The 22,418-nt window shown below is 43.3% G+C and overlaps 2 protein-coding genes across 3 annotated transcripts; both read left to right on the top strand.

Annotated features, from left to right (window-relative positions):
• Window positions 1–11,298: 11,298 nt before the first annotated feature.
• On the top strand, window positions 11,299–12,881 carry LOC117547003 (nuclear factor 7, ovary-like). The gene has a single exon (XM_034217466.1). It carries the CDS (start codon window positions 11,324–11,326, stop codon window positions 12,701–12,703), a length of 1,380 nt encoding a protein of 459 aa, XP_034073357.1. The 5' UTR covers window positions 11,299–11,323; the 3' UTR covers window positions 12,704–12,881.
• A 2,634-nt stretch (window positions 12,882–15,515) lies between these two features.
• LOC117547002 (nuclear factor 7, ovary-like) lies at window positions 15,516–22,073 on the top strand. Of its 2 annotated transcripts, XM_034217464.1 has the most exons (3): window positions 15,516–15,918; window positions 20,201–20,348; window positions 20,668–22,073. In XM_034217464.1, the coding sequence occupies exons 1-3, from the start codon at window positions 15,879–15,881 to the stop codon at window positions 22,070–22,072; spliced, it is 1,593 nt and encodes a 530-aa protein (XP_034073355.1). In that variant the 5' UTR covers window positions 15,516–15,878; the 3' UTR covers window position 22,073. The 2 variants fall into 2 exon arrangements, with proteins under 2 accessions (XP_034073355.1, XP_034073356.1); XM_034217465.1 differs by lacking the exon at window positions 15,516–15,918 and having other exon boundaries at window positions 20,262–20,571.
• The last annotated feature ends 345 nt before the right edge of the window (window positions 22,074–22,418 follow it).

Consider the following 22,418-nt stretch of genomic DNA (forward strand, 5'->3'; position numbering starts at 1 on the left):
CTTCTTCTTTTCTTTCCTCACCTGCTGTGTGCAGTGGCGCCTCCAGAATTTGTTCATAGGGGTGGCCAAATGGGGCCACTGAAAATCTTGGGGTGGCCCACCAAAACCAAGCATTTAATTGTTGTAAAAGTATAGAGATGAAAACAATGGCAAAGAGAATCACCTACTGATATACTTTGGTTTCTTATTTTACATTTTCTGATACTATTCATCTGAAGTGAATATAATACGGAAAGTTAACATTTTACTTCAAACAACATTTAAAAGAACCTTGTTTTGTGTTATGTATACATGTGTTGGTGATTTATTGTTTTGTTTTTTATATATGCTAGTTGTTCTTTCCTTTTAAAAAGATAAATACAGCTTAATTTAAATAAGTTCCTTTATTGTAAGGCACAAAATGTTCAGCATTCTCAACACATACAACACACAACATGTTATTCAGTTATAAGGGGTATACAATGGTAAATACATACTGTGATTGAACACAAACACACCATCTATTATTGACCTTTAAAGCAAATTCAAAACATTATAAATGATACAAAACACCACCTTTTAGTATTAGACAGAAAATAGGTGACGAGACATATTTAATTTTTTTTAGATTAGGCCACTGTGGTGAGAGTAATACATATAGCTTGTATTCCATTTGTTTTGAAAATGTATATTTATACTTTATAAACAAACTGGTTACCCTTTTTTAAAATTAGCATACAGAACATTATGAAAACAAACTTGACTAATGGTCAGCTCATAACCTCAGAACACAGAAGAGGAAAAACTGCATAGATTCTCGTTTCATTTTGAAGGAGCTGCAGACCTAAAGTGTGTAGAAGACTTAAATGATTACAAAGGTCACAATCACATTAATACAACTGTATTTAGGTTTTAATTTCACTTTTACAAAACAGAGTTCCACATGTACTTTCTAGCATGTATGGCCATCTCCTCACTAGCCCTATGCTGCTGCTCCCCTGCCAGCTCTGTCTCTCCTTTACTCATCTTCTTCTTAAAATATGAAGAGATGTCTGTTGACTTTCTCTTCATTTTCTGCAAATTGACATTACACACAGCAGTGATTAATAGTAGCCTACGCATTACACCAGCCCAGCATACCAACATCAGCATCAACATTAGCGTTAGCTTAGCAAGCTAAGCTAACGCTAACTAGGATAGCTGCCAAAGTGTGTTTACAGACAAATTATACCTGAAGTCAAGCCAGCCTTTACTGAGCCCCGAGCCTGTTTTCCAGGTCTTCCAGCGTTTTTCTCGTTTTAATGCCATTGAACACACATTTTGATCAGAATAACAGCTAAAGGTAAGCATATCTCCGTTTTTTGCTACCTAAAGCTAACACACTAAAGCCTAAAGTGTTGTGGGGCTTAACAGGCAACGAACGTATACGACTTACCTTCTAGAAGTCTGGTGGATTTGTGTCAAGTCAGTAGAAAAGTCAGTAGAAAGAAACGTTTTGCTGCAACCTGCTGCTGTCTGTGTCAATCTCAGAGTGGTGTGCGCAAGTATCAGAGTGGTGCGCGCGAGTATCAGAGTGGGGCGCCGAGTATCAGAGCGTTACCATGGTAGCAGAGGGGGGGGCTGAAGTATGAGTGTTGGAAGCTCAAATCAAGCGATTCGCTGGCTGTGTATTTGTTGTTAAATATCAGATAAACTACTACGCATACGTGACTGGCGAGGCGGTGTGTGTGGTGGGGGGGGCCAACAAATATATCAGGGTGGCCATGGCCCCCCCTGCCCCCCCCCTGCTGGCGCCACTGGCTGTGTGTGTCGTCTGATGCTCCCGGCAACAGGTGGCAGGTGAGGGACTTGGATCACACACACACACACACACACACACACACACACACACACACACACACACACACACACACACACACACACACACGTCCAGTAAATCAGACATTATATCGCTGAGATCATCCCTCCAGGGTCAGATAAACAAAGAGAGACAGAGAGAGAGACAGGTGAGGCAGTGAACGTGTAATATGCTTAGTCATCTTACTTACACACACACACACACACACACACACACGCACACACACACACACACACACACACACACACACACACACACACACACACACACATACACACATACACACATACACACACACACATACACTGTCACATCATTGAATCAGACTGACCCAGAAAGATAACTCTGTGTGGCAGCTGCTCAGTGACTCACAGTGACTCTGCACAAGTGTGTGTGTGTGTGTGTGTGTGTGTGTGTGTGTGTGTGTGTGTGGGTGGGTGTGTGTGTGTGTGTGTGTGTGTGTGTGGGTGTGTGTGTGTGTGTGTTGCACTAGTGTTGCACCAGCTGCAGTACCACTCTGCCCCACCAGAGGAAACGGTAGACCAGAGTTGTAATCCTGCATGGAAACCTCTACTTGTTTCTTGCACACATTTCTGAATTTACAGAAATAGGAAATACAAACTTCCTGTTGACTCACAATATCTGTTAACTGTTAATAATTAATGGGAACTTGTTGTATTCTATTATATTTTTCATTAACATTTCACTAGTGTTAACATTCAATTAGTTTCAATTGCTTTTAAAGAGGCCCTGTTTTGCTTTTAGTTTTTCCCTCTCCTGTAGTGTGTTATAGGTTTGTGTGCATGTAAATGGTCTGCAGAGGCTAAAATCCTGTGTTCCCTCCAGAGGGAGTGACATCACTATGTTGCACTCGCGCTTCTATTGGCTAGCGCTCCAACACATTGTACGTGATAGGCTAAGAGGCGGGACATCTCTAAGCGGTTGACCAATCACAACAGAGCCGGCCAGCTAACCAATCAGAGCAGACTGGGCTCTGGTTTCAGACAGAGGCTGAAAAGAGTTGCTGCAGCACAGACAGTAAGAGTAACAATAAAGAGCTTTTTGAACATTAAAGCATGGAGACATGTAGAAACACTACATACTGATATACACCTGAACATCAGCAGGAGAGGACTCTTTAAAGTAGAGACACTACATACTGATATACACCTGAACATCAGCAGGAGAGGACTCTTTAAAGTAGAGACACTACATACTGATATACACCTGAACATCAGCAGGAGAGGACTCTTTAAAGTAGAGACACTACATACTGATATACACCTGAACATCAGCAGGAGAGGACTCTTTAAAGTAGAGACACGACATACTGATATACACCTGAACATCAGCAGGAGAGGACTCTTTAAAGTAGAGACACTACATACTGATATACACCTGAACATCAGCAGGAGAGGACTCTTTAAAGTAGAGACACTACATACTGATATACACCTGAACATCAGCAGGAGAGGACTCTTTAAAGTAGAGACACTACATACTGATATACACCTGAACATCAGCAGGAGAGGACTCTTTAAAGTGGAGACACTACATACTGATATACACCTGAACATCAGCAGGAGAGGACTCTTTAAAGTAGAGACACTACATACTGATATACACCTGAACATCAGCAGGAGAGGACTCTTTAAAGTAGAGACACTACATACTGATATACACCTGAACATCAGCAGGAGAGGACTCTTTAAAGTAGAGACACTACATACTGATATATACCTGAACATCAGCAGGAGAGGACTCTTTAAAGTGGACACACTACATACTGATATACACCTGAACATCAGCAGGAGAGGACTCTTTAAAGTAGAGACACTACATACTGATATACACCTGAACATCAGCAGGAGAGGACTCTTTAAAGTAGAGACACTACATACTGATATACACCTGAACATCAGCAGGAGAGGACTCTTTAAAGTAGAGACACTACATACTGATATACACCTGAACATCAGCAGGAGAGGACTCTTTAAAGTAGAGACACTACATACTGATATACACCTGAACATCAGCAGGAGAGGACTCTTTAAAGTAGAGACACGACATACTGATATACACCTGAACATCAGCAGGAGAGGACTCTTTAAAGTAGAGACACTACATACTGATATACACCTGAACATCAGCAGGAGAGGACTCTTTAAAGTAGAGACACTACATACTGATATACACCTGAACATCAGCAGGAGAGGACTCTTTAAAGTAGAGACACTACATACTGATATACACCTGAACATCAGCAGGAGAGGACTCTTTAAAGTGGAGACACTACATACTGATATACACCTGAACATCAGCAGGAGAGGACTCTTTAAAGTAGAGACACTACATACTGATATACACCTGAACATCAGCAGGAGAGGACTCTTTAAAGTAGAGACACTACATACTGATATACACCTGAACATCAGCAGGAGAGGACTCTTTAAAGTAGAGACACTACATACTGATATATACCTGAACATCAGCAGGAGAGGACTCTTTAAAGTGGACACACTACATACTGATATACACCTGAACATCAGCAGGAGAGGACTCTTTAAAGTAGAGACACTACATACTGATATACACCTGAACATCAGCAGGAGAGGACTCTTTAAAGTAGAGACACTACATACTGATATACACCTGCACATCAGCAGGAGATGACTCTTTAAAGTAGAGACACTACATACTGATATACACCTGAACATCAGCAGGAGAGGACTCTTTAAAGTAGAGACACTGCATACTGATATACACCTGTACATCAGCAGGAGAGGACTCTTTCAAGTAGAGACACTACATACTGATATACACCTGAACATCAGCAGGAGAGCACTCTTTAAAGTAGAGACACTACATACTGATATACACCTGAACATCAGCAGGAGAGGACTCTTTAAAGTAGAGACACTACATACTGATATACACCTGAACATCAGCAGGAGAGGACTCTTTAAAGTAGAGACACTACATACTGATATACACCTGAACATCAGCAGGAGAGGACTCTTTAAAGTAGAGACACTACATACTGATATACACCTGAACATCAACAGGAGAGGACTCTTTAAAGTAGAGAACCTACATACTGATATACACCTGAACATCAGCAGGAGAGGACTCTTTAAAGTAGATACACTACATACTGATATACACCTGAACATCAACAGGAGAGGACTCTTTAAAGTAGAGACACTACATACTGATATGAACTTGAACATCAGCAGGAGAGGACTCTTTAAAGTAGAGACACTACATACTGATATGAACCTGAACATCAGCAGGAGAGGACTCTTTAAAGTAGAGACACTACATACTGATATGAACCTGAACATCAGCAGGAGAGGACTCTTTAAAGTAGAGACACTACATACTGATATGAACCTGAACATCAGCAGGAGAGGACTCTTTAAAGTAGAGACACTACATACTGATATGAACCTGAACATCAGCAGGAGAGGACTCTTTAAAGTAGAGACACTACATACTGATATGAACCTGAACATCAGCAAGAGAGGACTCTTTAAAGTAGAGACACTACATACTGATATGAACCTGAACATCAGCAGGAGAGGACTCTTTAAAGTAGAGACACTACATACAGATATGAACCTGAACATCAGCAGGAGAGGACTCTTTAAAGTAGAGACACTACATACTGATATGAACCTGAACATCAGCAGGAGAGGACTCTTTAAAGTAGAGACACTACATACTGATATGAACCTGAACATCAGCAGGAGAGGACTCTTTAAAGTAGAGACACTACATACTGATATGAACCTGAACATCAGCAGGAGAGGACTCTTTAAAGTAGAGACACTACATACTGATATGAACCTGAACATCAGCAGGATAGGACTCTTTAAAGTAGAGACACTACATACTGATATGAACCTGAACATCAGCAGGAGAGGACTCTTTAAAGTAGAGACACTACATACTGATATGAACCTGAACATCAGCAGGAGAGGACTCTTTAAAGTAGAGACACTACATACTGATATGAACCTGAACATCAGCAGGAGAGGACTCTTTAAAGTAGAGACACTACATACAGATATGAACCTGAACATCAGCAGGAGAGGACTCTTTAACGTAGATACACTACATACTGATATACACCTGAACATCAGCAGGAGAGGACTCTTTAAAGTAGAGACACTACATACTGATATACACCTGAACATCAGCAGGAGAGGACTCTTTAAAGTAGAGACACTACAAACTGATATACACCTGAACATCAGCAGGAGAGGACTCTTTAAAGTAGAGACACTACATACTGATATGAACCTGAACATCAGCAGGAGAGGACTCTTTAAAGTAGAGACACTACATACTGATATGAACCTGAACATCAGCAGGAGAGGACTCTTTAAAGTAGAGACACTACATACTGATATGAACCTGAACATCAGCAGGAGAGGACTCTTTAACGTAGAGACACTACATACTGATATACACCTGAACATCAGCAGGAGAGGACTCTTTAAACTAGAGACACTACATACTGATATACACCTGAACATCAGCAGGAGATAACTCTTTAAAGTAGAGACACTACATACTGATATACACCTGAACATCAGCAGGAGAGGACTCTTTAAAGTAGAGACACTACATACTGATATGAACCTGAACATCAGCAGGAGAGGACTCTTTAAAGTAGAGACACTACATACTGATATGAACTTGAACATCATTAGGAGAAGACTCTTTAACATAGAGACACTACATACTGATATGAACCTGAACATCAGCAGGAGAGGACTCTTTAAAGTAGAGACACTACATACTGATATGAACCTGAACATCAGCAGGAGAGGACTCTTTAAAGTAGAGACACTACATACTGATATGAACCTGAACATCAGCAGGAGAGGACTCTTTAAAGTAGAGACACTACATACTGATATGAACCTGAACATCAGCAGGAGAGGACTCTTTAACGTAGAGACACTACATACTGATATACACCTGAACATCAGCAGGAGAGGACTCTTTAAACTAGAGACACTACATACTGATATACACCTGAACATCAGCAGGAGATAACTCTTTAAAGTAGAGACACTACATACTGATATACACCTGAACATCAGCAGGAGAGGACTCTTTAAAGTAGAGACACTACATACTGATATTAACCTGAACATCAGCAGGAGAGGACTCTTTAAAGTAGAGACACTACATACTGATATACACCTGAACATCAGCAGGAGAGGACTCTTTAAAGTAGAGACACTACATACAGATATGAACCTGAACATCAGCAGGAGAGGACTCTTTAACGTAGATACACTACATACTGATATACACCTGAACATCAGCAGGAGAGGACTCTTTAAAGTAGAGACACTACATACTGATATACACCTGAACATCAGCAGGAGAGGACTCTTTAAAGTAGAGACACTACAAACTGATATACACCTGAACATCAGCAGGAGAGGACTCTTTAAAGTAGAGACACTACATACTGATATGAACCTGAACATCAGCAGGAGAGGACTCTTTAAAGTAGAGACACTACATACTGATATGAACCTGAACATCAGCAGGAGAGGACTCTTTAAAGTAGAGACACTACATACTGATATGAACCTGAACATCAGCAGGAGAGGACTCTTTAACGTAGAGACACTACATACTGATATACACCTGAACATCAGCAGGAGAGGACTCTTTAAACTAGAGACACTACATACTGATATACACCTGAACATCAGCAGGAGATAACTCTTTAAAGTAGAGACACTACATACTGATATACACCTGAACATCAGCAGGAGAGGACTCTTTAAACTAGAGACACTACATACTGATATACACCTGAACATCAGCAGGAGATAACTCTTTAAAGTAGAGACACTACATACTGATATACACCTGAACATCAGCAGGAGAGGACTCTTTAAAGTAGAGACACTACATACTGATATGAACCTGAACATCAGCAGGAGAGGACTCTTTAAAGTAGAGACACTACATACTGATATGAACTTGAACATCATTAGGAGAAGACTCTTTAACATAGAGACACTACATACTGATATGAACCTGAACATCAGCAGGAGAGGACTCTTTAAAGTAGAGACACTACATACTGATATGAACCTGAACATCAGCAGGAGAGGACTCTTTAAAGTAGAGACACTACATACTGATATGAACCTGAACATCAGCAGGAGAGGACTCTTTAAAGTAGAGACACTACATACTGATATGAACCTGAACATCAGCAGGAGAGGACTCTTTAACGTAGAGACACTACATACTGATATACACCTGAACATCAGCAGGAGAGGACTCTTTAAACTAGAGACACTACATACTGATATACACCTGAACATCAGCAGGAGATAACTCTTTAAAGTAGAGACACTACATACTGATATACACCTGAACATCAGCAGGAGAGGACTCTTTAAAGTAGAGACACTACATACTGATATTAACCTGAACATCAGCAGGAGAGGACTCTTTAAAGTAGAGACACTACATACTGATATGAACCTGAACATCAGCAGGAGAGGACTCTTTAAAGTAGAGACACTACATACTGATATGAACTTGAACATCATTAGGAGAAGACTCTTTAACATAGAGACACTACATACTGATATGAACCTGAACATCAGCAGGAGAGGACTCTTTAAAGTAGAGACACTACATACTGATATGAACCTGAACATCAGCAGGAGAGGACTCTTTAAAGTAGAGACACTACATACTGATATGAACCTGAACATCAGCAGGAGAGGACTCTTTAAAGTAGAGACACTACATACTGATATGAACCTGAACATCAGCAGGAGAGGACTCTTTAACGTAGAGACACTACATACTGATATACACCTGAACATCAGCAGGAGAGGACTCTTTAAACTAGAGACACTACATACTGATATACACCTGAACATCAGCAGGAGATAACTCTTTAAAGTAGAGACACTACATACTGATATACACCTGAACATCAGCAGGAGAGGACTCTTTAAAGTAGAGACACTACATACTGATATTAACCTGAACATCAGCAGGAGAGGACTCTTTAAAGTAGAGACACTACATACTGATATGAACCTGAACATCAGCAGGAGAGGACTCTTTAAAGTAGAGACACTACATACTGATATGAACTTGAACATCATTAGGAGAAGACTCTTTAACATAGAGACACTACATACTGATATGAACCTGAACATCAGCAGGAGAGGACTCTTTAAAGTAGAGACACTACATACTGATATGAACCTGAACATCAGCAGGAGAGGACTCTTTAAAGTAGAGACACTACATACTGATATGAACCTGAACATCAGCAGGAGAGGACTCTTTAAAGTAGAGACACTACATACTGATATGAACCTGAACATCAGCAGGAGAGGACTCTTTAACGTAGAGACACTACATATCAACCTGGTCTCACCATAATACGTGACTCCACCACGACTCCTTAACACCGCAGTGCGTGGTGGAGTCACGAACTCTGCTACATTTACGTGTCTGCACCACGGAATCAACCCCAATGTAAAGTGAATGAGGCTCCTTTGTCGTGGTGCACACACGCATTTTTACAACGTCCCGCAGTGAGCTTTTATTCTATGAAACGTTTTTAAAATGTAATTTATAGCTTAACTCACGGGAGGCTTCTTTTATTTTATTTGTATTCATAATAATTTGTATTTTTCGTCAGAATGTATTATGGTGCATTAGTTACGAATTTTTGTTCTCAAAAAACCAACCCGGTATCACAGCAAGACGTGAACATGTGACGATTTACCATGCTAGGAGACGTGAAGATGTCACGATTTCGTCCCCTTAAACGTGACAGTTACACGGTATTGTTAACCCATGTTAACCAGTGGAGAAATACCCGGAAATGCCAAGCAAATGCTCCCCGACGGTCGGTTATTATTGTCAATATTAATATAATAATGATTTATTTTTTAATAATCACACTCGATTTCGCCGATTTTCTTGTTGCCCCAGCTGTTCGACACCTCTTTGAGCATAAACAAAGGCTACATTAAAGTATTAAATCGATGTTAATCCGTGCGTGTGGATGTGGAATTAACGGACGTGACGTTGTGCAATTGCGTTGCCAGGCAACAGCTTCGGTTCATGTTAATTTACAAACTCTTCAACTAGAACCGTAGTTATATTTAAAAACATTTTAGAAGGCCTTACGAAATACTTTATTGTACATTTTAATTTAAATGTGAAGGAATGTGTGTATAACAAAATACATCCGTCATAAACAATACCGGAAACAGACGTAGGCAAGATCCTCAGCTCGCTGATTGGATGGTTTAGCCGCAATGCACGTTGGGACATGGTGTTTATGCGATGTGAAATCCGAAAACATTTTTTTAAAATAAAATAATACATAGAAATGTCTCTACTTTAAACATATGTTTAAGCACTTATTTTAACTGATATTATACATATGTATTATACAGTATACTCTTATAAGATGTATGTAGATAGTATAAGAAATGTGCAGAATATGACAGTTTAATGGTGGAGGTATACACTGGTTTGGTCTGCCTACAAAAAAAGGCAGACCATAAAAACAACAACAACAGCCTCTGATTCCTCTGAGTTCATGCAATGCTTCATGGGATGCATAATCCATCCATCCATCTATCCATCTTCTCCCGCTTATGCGTGGTCGGGTTGCGGAAGTAGCAGTTCCAGGCCACATCAACCAGCTCTGACTGGGGGATCCCAGGGCGCTCCCAGGCCAGCGAAGAGATATAATCCCTCCACCTGGTCCTAGGTCTACCCCTCGGTCTCTTCCCAGCTGGACGTGCCTGGAACACCTCCCTAGGGAGGCGCCCACCTCAACTGGCTCCTTTCGACGAGAAGGAGGAGCGGTTCAACTCTGAGTCCCTCCCGGATGACTGAACTTCTCACCTTATCCCTAAGGGATGCATAATTAGATCTATAATCTCCATCTAACTCCTTGAACATCTAAAACTACTTCCAAGATGGATAAATGTTCAAAAAATATATCCATTGTTTGTTTATACGCTTCTTGAAATCTAAAAAAACAAACATTGTTTTTCTATAATAGATTACAAATTGCCTGAAAAAGTTACAAACAAGCGGCAACATATGTGATGAACTTAAGCTCGCACCGTTGCGGAGATATTTCCACGAGAGTGACATGACTCTTGAAGAGAATGAGGAAGCTGGTCTGTGACATTTGAACAACAATGCTCCACCCACTGCATGACTCACCTGAGACAAACAAGGATTGTCAGTGTGTTGTTCTGAGACAAAGACAGAAGAGATTTACCTTCGTAGCAAACTTCAGTTCACGAGGGGAAAACTGGACTACTGCGACACTGAATGTAAGTGTATTACTACTAAAGAGAAAACAACACTTGATAGAAAACTGCCATACTTACAGTGCTTGAACTCTTGCTGTGTGCCTGCATCATTTTCAGCATTTTGCAACACACAATGGCGTCCATATCAGAGGAGGATCTCTCCTGTCCGGTCTGCAATGACGTCTTTAAAGATCCAGTTGTCCTGACATGTAGCCACAGCTTCTGTAAAGCCTGTTTGAAGAACTGGTGGAAAGGAAAACAAACACACGAGTGTCCAGTTTGTAAGAGAAGATCCTCAAGGAGTGATCCTCCTCATAACCTGGTGTTGAAGAACCTGTGTGAGAGTTTCTTAGTGAAGAGAGATCAGAACGTTTCAGCCGGGTCTGAGACTTTCTGCCGTCTGCACTTTGAGAAACTCAGACTCTTCTGTCTGGACCATCAGCAGCCAGTGTGTGTCGTCTGCAGAGATTCAAAAGCACACACCAACCACAGATTCAGACCCATGGATGAAGCTGCTCAGGATCTCAGAGAGGAGCTCCAGAAAGCTCTGCAGCCCTTTCAGGAGAAGTTAAAGACTTTTGAAGAAGTTAAAGTGGAGTTTGATCAAACAGCAGGACACATGAAGGTCCAGGCTCAACGAACAGAGATGCAGATTAAGGAGCAGTTCAAGAAGCTTCACCAGTTTCTAGAAGAGGAAGAGGAGGCCAGGATGGCTGCACTGAGGGAGGAAGAGGAGCAGAAGAGGAGGATGATGGAGGAGAAGATGGAGGCTGTGAGCAGAGAGATAGCAGCTCTTTCACACACATTCAGAGCCACAGAGGAGGAGCTGAGAGCTGAAGACGTCTCCTTCCTGCACAGCTACAAGGCTGCAGTGGAGAGGCTGCAGCGCCCCCTGCTGGAGGATCCACAGCTGCCCTCAGGAGCTCTGATAGACCAGGCCAAACACCTGGGCAACCTCAGCTTTATTATCTGGGACAAGCTAATGGATTTGGTCACCTACACTCCTGTGATTTTGGACCCAAACACTGCTGTTCCATTACTCATCCTGTCTGAAGATCTGACCAGTGTGAGACGAGGAGAGAGACAGAAACTTCCTGATAATCCAGAGAGGTTTCATAAATACTACTACTCAGTCCTGGGCTCTGAGGGCTTTAACTCAGGGACTCACAGCTGGGATGTTGAAGTTGGAGGCAGTGCAGGCTGGTTTCTTGGTGTAGCCTCAGAGTCCATCAAAAGGAAAGGGAAAGCAGAGTCTGGATTATGGAGAATAGGATTCTCTAATGGAAAATACAAAATATTCTCCCCATCAACAGCACCAAGTAATCTCTCAGTGCCAACGAAGCTCCAGAGGGTCAGAGTGCATCTAGACTGGAACAGAGGAGAGTTGTCATTCTCTGATATTAATAACAACGCACACATACTCACCTTCACACAAACTTTCACTGAGAAGCTGTTTCCATACTTTAGCAATAAGGATAAAATCCCTATACAGATTCGACCAGAAGTGGATTAGGACAAGGCTGATGGTTGTTATCACAAATATGAGAGACTAAAGATAGATAGATGGATACTTTATTCAGCCCAAATTGGGATATTATATATAATTTCCCATATTGTATATGACTCCAAATGTCCATCTACATACACATCTAATACTTTATGCAGATGGTAGAACTGACACAGATCTTTTTTAAGTCATTGTCTCGTACTTCTTTGTGACGCATGTCACAAAGAACATCAGGACGGCAGATAGCTTGCACATCTTCCGGCGCAAACTGAAAACTCATCTCTTTCGACTCCACTTCGAGCGTTAGAACTATTAACGAAGCACTTTTATACTAATAAAGGACTGGCTTACCTAAAGCCAGTTGAGTAGCACTTGAAATGTTTGGCTCTATGAAACCTGATGTACTTATATGATTCTGTTTTCTTCAAGGTTGTGTCTTCCTGGTCGAATGTACTTATTGTAAGTCGCTTTGGATAAAAGCGTCAGCTAAATGCAATGTAATGTAATGTACTTGTCCCTTGTACTTGTTCCCCCCGAACTCTTTAGTCCCTGGAACTGTACTAGTCTATCACGTCCACACCGGAATAAATCCCTGAGGGAGGATTACGCAAATGAAGCCGCTGACGCCACTTCTTCTTCTTCTGCTTTGGGTTTACTGGTAGGCCGCAAAGAACTTCACAGCGTATACTGCCACCCGAAGTCCCAGAGTTTCCCGGAAGCTGCTGGGTAGCGTCTTCCGAGTAAATCGCCAGAAGCGCCAACACCTCCTCATCACTCCACCGCTCCCATATTTTATTTTGTGTTGCCATAAGTTTGTCTCTCTCCGTTGGTGCGCTGGGCTAATGCAAATGCTAATCATGCTAATGCGAGCAAATAAAATGGCAGCTTCACAAAACTTTTCGGAGTTTTACGGGGCGTTGTTTGCAATTCTCCCAGCCAATCAGAAATTGTTAGTGTGGCCGACACACCCACGAACCATTTCCTCTCCAGGAAAGTGCCACCTTTCTAGCAGGGACTATCTGGGGGTGAAAATGTCCGTGCGAACTAGGGACTAGTTCCAGATCTTTTTAGTGTGAAACCAAATCTCCCCCCTATCGGCCTAGTTCGGGGCGAAAAGTACACCGGTGTGAAAGCGCCTGTATATAGGCAGTGAAAACACACACACACATTGAAAAATACTTAAAGTTTTAAGACGATAATGTACTTAATTAACGTCATGTTAGTTTGAGGAAGCCTTGACGGTAGAGATTGAGACTGAGCTCATCTGGAAAATGTTTCCTGAGGTAATGAATCAATTGAGAGATAGTTACTTTCTGTTAGGAATCTTGACTCAATAGTATGAGTACTCAAATGCACAACCCAGAGACAAAAGAGGTTTGAAGAAAATAATCTTTACTTTGCAAAAACAAATCACTCTTCCAGAGGATATAACAAACTGTCAAAAGTAAAGCGCTCACAATGGAGGATAAAAGGAAAAACACTGAGTCCTTTAAATGATGGCTTGGATCTGGCTTAATGGAACGAACGAACAATACGAACCGACTACTAACAAGGGGAGACAGCACAATATATACATGAGGTAAGTGGGCACAGGTGGAAACAATCAGGGGCGGAGCAGACCCTGACAATGGCGGGAAAAAGAACCAAGGCAGGAAGTAAAGGGACCTGGAAGAGACATGGTGAGTACAAAATAAAACAGGAAGTGGAACATAAACTAAACTAGCATGAACATGACAATCACAAACATGACAAAACTTAACATATTTGATGAGACACTACACTTTCTCATAGACTTCTATACCTCTTGTGTTTTTGAGTGGTGTCACCGGCTGCTGGCCACTTGAACAGAATAATGACTTTCCAGGCAACCGAAAGGTTATTTCTGTGTTTTGCATTGTTTCATAATTCATGCATACTGTCAGGCCCGCCCCTCCCTACAGGCAGATCACGCATAGTGCGTGGTGCCATCTTGCGGAGGGGGCCTCATCTTGCTGAGGGGTCCTCATCTTGTTTGCAAATGCGGCGCAATTTTGTGCTCCACAGTTTCCCCGCTGCGAGGCTCTGGTGCTAACAGCTCCGCCGCTAACAGCTCACGAGCGTGCTCCGCCCCTCATGACGGAACTTTGTGTAGGGCCCCAAGTTGGCCAGGAGCAGCCCTGCATGCCGTCATAAAGTAATTGTGGCAGCTGGGTGTGGTTAGAGCGTCGGCTGCTGGGGTGAGTGGCTCAGCCAGAGGCCAGATTGTTGTTTATTTTTGTGAACTCCCCCTCAGTTTCAATAAACTTTGTTTTATTTTTCACAAACCACCTTTTACTTCCATCATTTTTTACTCTAGCGTGAGCCAGAATGCTCACAGTGGCACCTGAACTGGGACCTACATGTCGGAAGGACAAAACCCTCAAAGCGCGCTGGGGCAGGCACTCGAGCATCTCCCTACTCTCCAGGAGAACACCACCACGCTACAATGACAGCAGAGCTAGACTCTGCTGGAAATTGATGCTTCCCAGCGCGAGGAGCTGCTGCAGCGTCCGGCCACCCGGAGGCCTCCAGAAAATGACGTCGGACGACGACCCGGAGGCTTACCTCAATATCTTTGAGGGCACCGCGGCGGCGTGTGGGTGGACGGAGGAGGAGTGGGCTGTGCGGCTGTTGCCCCTGCTCTCCGGGGGGCACAGTTGGTTGCGCACAGCCTGCCGACGTCCTCTCGATACGACTATGACCAACTGAGGACGGCCATCCTGGACCGGCTGGGCAGCATGCCGGAGGGTCATCACGAGTTGGCTTTATTTTGTGTTCATGCACAGTAGAAAGACTTTCAAACCCTTGAACTTATAAAAGAAGAGATTTCTCATTGCCAGGAAAAAAGGGTAATTTTATTCAGATAGTACAACAGAAACAGAGAAAGGACTTGGTCAGCATGCAAAAACAAGGTCTTAATTATCCTCAGGATAGAAAATCTGCTCTGCCGGAGATTGGAAAACCTTCTCAAATAAGATGGAAACAACCAACACCAGTGTGATTTTGGTAACAGTACGACTATCTAGGACAAAGTTATAGTGTGGGTGCCAAATCCGGCAGCACCAATAACTGGTTCTGCCACATGTCATCTTTTCGGATCTTTTAGATGTTGGTGATCTTTTTGGATGTTGGTGAACTTTTTGGATCATAGTGATGTTTTTGGATGTTGGTGAACTTTTTGGACGTTAGTGATCTTTTCGGATGTGAGTGATGTTTTTGGATGTTTCACATGAGTGTAAAAATAGTTATGAGACCACAAGTACAAAAGAAAAAACAACATGAAAGTGTTATCACTCAGAGATGTATTCAAATCCCACAGTGAAAAGTATTCTATAAGTCTCTTGATCAGAAAATAGTTATTTCAACTCTTGGTGACCATGGGGGAAAAAGAAAGTATTTTAAAGAAGATGAACTCAGTGTGCATCTGGACCCGGTGACAACATTACCTATTGACGCAGCAACCACTGTAAGTTATATTCTTGTTTAATTAGACTTCTCGGTTTCATTTATTCGACTCTGTATAATTGTTACTGTAGCTTAAACGGCTAAATCGCTTTTGAGAGATTTTAAATCTCAGATCTGCTCAGGCGAAACCTGCTTTACAGGTCTCAGCACTCAAGCCTGCATTATTAACATAGGCAGGGCCAGTCTATTGTCGCCCATCAGCTGTAGATAGTTAACTAATTAACTTCAGCTGTGAGAACTGAGCAATCAGGCGTCCATTTCGGGTAGCTCTTTCCTGGAGCGTCAGCTTCAGCGGCAGACAGGCTAAGACTGACAAAGACATTAGAGTCCTACAGGAGTAAGACTGACAAAGACATTAGAGTCCTACAGGAGTCACGAGGGAGGCAAAGAGGAGGCAAATCCTACTTTGATTGAGCTAAGTATCGTTCACGTTTTTAATTTTTAATTTTGTTGTTTAGCCCCTCATGCTATAATCATGTGTATTTTCTCCATTCCTGTTCATGTGTCTTCTCGCAATTATCACTGGCCCCGTGTATCTCGTAATCGATATAACCGGCCTGCTCTCGTCTATCCCACGTGCTCCACTGAGATCCAACATCTAGTTTCAGGTGGCCTGTGGAACTGCCAGTCAGCTGTTCCTAAGGCTGACTTCATCTCTGGCTACGCCTCCCTGCAGTCTCTGGATTTCCTTGCTCTCACTGAGACCTGGATTACTCCATCCAACACATCCACCCCAGCAGCTCTCTCCACTGCATATTCCTTCTCCCATACACCCAGACCCACTGGCAGAGGAGGTGGCACTGGTCTCCTGCTCTCTCCCAAATGGAGCTTTTCCCTCTTCAAGCTACCTAACTTCACTCCTTCCACCTTTGAATTCCATGCCGTCACAGTAACCCATCCTATACAGTTAACCATTGTTGTTCTCTACCGTCCACCAGGCGCCTTGGGGGACTTCTTGGAGGAATTAGATCATCTCCTCTCACACATCCCTGAAACTGGCCCTCCCGCTGTACTTCTCGGAGACTTCAACCTCCAGATGGGGAAGATAGACGAACTAACATCTCTGTTAACCGCCTTTGCTTTCTCACTGTCTCCGTCCCCACCGACTCATAAAGCTGGCAATGTCCTTGATCTCATATTCTCAAGGAACTGCGCTACTTCTAACCTCTCTGTAAACCCGCTCCACACATCCGATCACTTCTTCATTTCATTCTCTCTATCCCTTTCCAAACATAACAAACTAATCTCTTCTCATCCTGCACTTGTCCGCCGTAACCTTCGCTCCCTCTCCCCCTCTAGCTTTGCCTCGTCGGTGCTCTCAGCCCTCCCTTCCTCTGATTCGTTCCAACTACTGCCTCCAAACTCTGCTGCAGAAACTCTCCTCTCTACTCTCTCATCCACTCTGGACTCGCTCTGTCCTCTGACATCTCGGCAGGCTCGTCAGTCCCCTCCTGCTCCCTGGCTAAATGATGCACTGCGTGCTAATAGAACCGTCCTTAGGGCAGCAGAGCGGAAATGGTGGAAATCCAAACACCGTGACGACCTCCTAACCTATCAAGCTCTCCTCTCCTCTTTCTCTGCTTCGATCTCTCAGGCAAAAAGCACTTTCTTTCAAGATAAGATCCAATCTTCCTATTCCAATCCTAAAAAACTATTTTCCATCTTCTCCACCCTCTTGGACCCTCCAAAAGCTCCTCCCCCCTCCTCACTTCTGTCAAGCGACTTTGTTACCCACTTTGAAAAAAAGGTTAATGATATTCGCTCTTCTTTTTCTGACTCACCTTTACTCACCGCTGGGTCACCAGACCTTCCTTCCACCAACACACTAACCTCCTTTTCCCCTCTCTCTCCAAGTGAGGTTCTTACCCTCATTACCTCTGCCCGCCCTACCACCTGTCCTCTGGACCCTATCCCTTCAAACTTCCTTCAGACTATCGCTCCTGATATTCTACCGTTTCTCACCCATTTCATCAACACTTCTCTAACTTCTGGTCACTTTCCAAACAGTCTCAAGGAGGCAAGAGTAAACCCTCTCCTAAAGAAACCCACTCTCAACCCGTCTGATGTTATAAACTACAGGCCTGTCTCTCTCCTCCCGTTCCTGTCTAAATCACTTGAACGCGCTGTCTTTAAACAACTCTCCTGTTATCTCAATCAGAACAACCTTCTGGATCCGCACCAGTCTGGTTTCAAGGAAGGTCACTCCACAGAAACTGCTCTCATTGCTGTCACGGAGGAACTGCACACTGCCAAAACTGCATCCCTCTCCTCTGTCATCATCCTGTTGGACCTGTCTGCTGCATTCGACACGGTGAATCATCGGATCCTCCTTCGCACTCTCCAAAAACTTGGAGTTTCAGGCTCTGCACTTTCCCTCCTCACCTCATACCTGAAAGACCGTACCTACAGGGTGACTTGGAGAGGGTCTGAGTCCGACCCTTGTCAATTAACTACGGGGGTCCCTCAGGGCTCTGTTCTTGGTCCCCTCCTCTTCTCCTTGTACACAAACTCGCTCGGATCAGTCATTAGCCCGCATGGTTTTTCTTACCACTGCTACGCTGACGACACCCAATTAATTCTGTCCTTTCCCCGCTCAGAGACCCAGGTCGTCGCACGCATCTCTGCTTGTCTAGCTGACATCTCTCAGTGGATGTCTGCTCACCACCTCAAGCTCAACCTTGACAAGACTGAGCTGCTCTTCCTCCCGGGAAAAGATTGTCCAACTCTTGACCTGACAATCAACATCGGCACCTCAGTTGTTTCCCCGACTCAGACTGCAAGGAATCTGGGTGTGACCCTAGATAACAACCTGTCCTTCACTGCAAACATCGCTGCTACAACCCGCTGCTGCAGATACACGCTTTACAACATCAGGAAGATACGTCCCCAGCTGACTCAGAAAGCGACTCAGGTTCTGGTCCAGGCTCTCGTCATCTCACGCCTAGACTACTGCAACTCCCTCCTGGCTGGTCTACCTGCATGTGCCATCCGACCTCTGCAGCTCATCCAGAATGCAGCGGCTCGTCTGGTTTTCAACCTTCCTAAATTCTCCCACACCACTCCGCTCCTCCGCTCCCTTCACTGGCTTCCGGTAACTGCTAGAATCCACTTCAAGACACTGGTACTTGCTTACCGTGCTGCGAATGGATCTGGCCCTTCCTACATCCAGGACATGGTTAAACCGTACACCCCAGCGCGTGCACTACGCTCTGCATCAGCCAAACGACTCGCTGCACCCTCGCTGCGAGGGGGACCCAAGTTCCCATCGGCGAAAACACGTGGGTTTGCTATCCTGGCTCCAAGATGATGGAATGAGCTCCCCATTGACATCAGGACGGCAGATAGCTTGCACATCTTCCGGCGCAAACTGAAAACTCATCTCTTTCGACTCCACTTCGAGCGTTAGAACTATTAACGAAGCACTTTTATACTAATAAAGGACTGGCTTACCTAAAGCCAGTTGAGTAGCACTTGAAATGTTTGGCTCTATGAAACCTGATATACTTATATGATTCTGTTTTCTTCAAGGTTGTGTCTTCCTGGTCGAATGTACTTATTGTAAGTCGCTTTGGACAAAAGCGTCAGCTAAATACAATGTAATGTAATGTAATAAAGCAGCAAAATCAATATATATATATATATATAATATTTACAAAAAAAGTAATGGCGCTTTATGTCAAGAATGTTAGTTGTGCCATTCCTCAAAGCAGATTATGTCAGATACAAGCCAGAGGGCCACAGTACACTGCCTACATCTTGAGGAGGTGCATTGGCCTGCATGGTCTGCCTACAAAACAAGGCAGACCAAAACAAAATGGTATGCAGCCCCAACAACAGCCTCTGATTCCTCTGAGTTCGTGCAATGCTTCATGGGATGCATAATTAGATCTATAATCTCCATCTAACTCCTAGAACATCTAAAATTACTTCCAAGATGGATAAATGTTCAAAAAAGATATCCATTGTTTGTTTATACGCTTCTTGAAATCTAAGAAAATAACAATTGTTTTTCTATAATAGATTACAAATTGCCTGAAAAGTTACAAACAAGCGGCAACATATGTGATGAACTTAAGCTCGCTCTGTTGCGGAGATATTTCAACGAGAGTGACATGACTGCACTTCAACCAGAGGACATGCAACAAATACCTGGCTGGATTCCAACAAGGTAGGTTGTGATTACATTTCAAAGTACAAGTTGTAGGGCCTTTTATGAGAGAATGAGTAAGCTGGTCTGTGACATTTGAACAAAAATGCTCCACCCATTGCATGACTCACCTGAGACAAACAAGGATTAACAGCAGTGTCGTTCTGAGACAAAGACAGAGAGATTTCCCTTTGTAGCAAACTTCAGTTCACGAGGGGAAAACTGGACTACTGCGACTCTGAATGTAAGTGTATTACTACTGAAGAGAAAAAAACACGTGATAGAAAACTGCCATACTTACAGTGCTTGAACTCTTGCTGTCTACCTGCTTCATTTTCAGCTTTTTGCAACACACAATGGCGTCCATATCAGAGGAGGATCTCTCCTGTCCGGTCTGCCATGACGTCTTTAATGATCCAGTTGTCCTGACATGTAGCCACAGCTTCTGTAAAGTCTGTTTGAAGAACTGGTGGAAAGGAAAACAAACACACGAGTGTCCAGTTTGTAAGAGAAGATCCTCAAGGAGTGATCCTCCTCATAACCTGGTGTTGAAGAACCTGTGTGAGAGTTTCTTAGTGAAGAGAGATCAGAAAGTTTCAGCCGGGTCTGAGACTTTCTGCCGTCTACACCTTGAGAAACTTAAACTCTTCTGTCTGGACCACCAGCAGCCAGTGTGTGTCGTCTGCAGAGATTCAAAAGCACACACCAACCACAGATTCAGACCCATGAATGAAGCTGCTCAGGATCTCAAAGAGGAGCTCCAGAAAGCTCTGCAGCCCTTTCAGGAGAAGTTAAAGACTTTTGAAGAAGTTAAAGTGGAGTTTGATCAAACAGCAGGACACATGAAGGTCCAGGCTCAACACACAGAGACGCAGATTAAGGAGCAGTTTAAGAAGCTTCACCAGTTTCTAGAAGAGGAAGAGGAGGCCAGGATGGCTGCACTGAGGGAGGAAGAGGAGCAGAAGAGGAGGAAGATGGAGGAGAAGATGGAGGCTGTGAGCAGAGAGATAGCAGCTCTTTCACACACAGTCAGAGCCACAGAGGAGGAGCTGAGAGCTGAAGACGTCTCCTTCCTGCACAACTACAAGACTGCAGCGGAGAGACTGCAGCGCCCCCTGCTGGAGGATCCACAGCTGCCCTCAGGAGCTCTGATAGACCAGGCCAAACACCTGGGCAACCTCAGCTTTATTATCTGCGACAAGCTAATGGATTTGGTCACCTACACTCCTGTGATTTTGGACCCAAATACTGCTCATCCATTACTCATCCTGTCTGAAGATCTGACCAGTGTGAGACGAGGAGAGAGACAGAAACTTCCTGATAATCCAGAGAGGTTTCATAAATACTACTACTCAGTCCTGTGCTCTGAGGGCTTTAACTCAGGGACTCACAGCTGGGATGTTGAAGTTGGAGGCAGTGCAGGCTGGTTTCTTGGTGTAGCCTCAGAGTCCATCAAAAGGAAAGGGAAAGCAGAGTCTGGATTATGGAGAATAGGATTCTCTTATGGAAAATACAAAATACTCTCCCCATCAACACAACCAAGTGATCTCTCAGTGCCCATGAAGCTCCAGAGGGTCAGAGTGCATCTGGACTGGAACAGAGGAAAGTTGTCGTTCTCTGATCCTGACACTAACACACACATACACACCTTCACACACACTTTCACTGAGATGATGTTTCCATACATTAGCAATACAGATCAAATCCCTATAAAGATTTTACCAGAAGTGGATCAGGACAGGTAGGTAGGTAGGTAGGTAGGTAGGTAGGTAGGTAGGTAGGTAGGTAGGTAGGTAGGTAGGTAGGTAGGTAGGTAGGTAGGTAGGTAGGTAGGTAGGTAAATTAATTAACTGTAAGTACTGTACTCAATCACAATTTTGAGGTACTTGTACTTTACTTGAATATTTCAATGTTATGTTATTTTGTACTTCTACCTTTAGTTACTTTACAGATGTGGATGAATGATGTGAAATATAATCAAGTGTTGAATCAGACTTTAGTTCCACCTGGAGTAAATCCACCAGCTACCCTGCAGTATACAAAGTCATTCAAACTAGCTGCACCTTTACCAGCTTTGAGAACACTTTAATG

The sequence above is a fragment of the Gymnodraco acuticeps genome, unplaced genomic scaffold (genome assembly GCF_902827175.1).
Source record: "Gymnodraco acuticeps unplaced genomic scaffold, fGymAcu1.1, whole genome shotgun sequence".
Taxonomy (NCBI): domain Eukaryota; kingdom Metazoa; phylum Chordata; class Actinopteri; order Perciformes; family Bathydraconidae; genus Gymnodraco; species Gymnodraco acuticeps.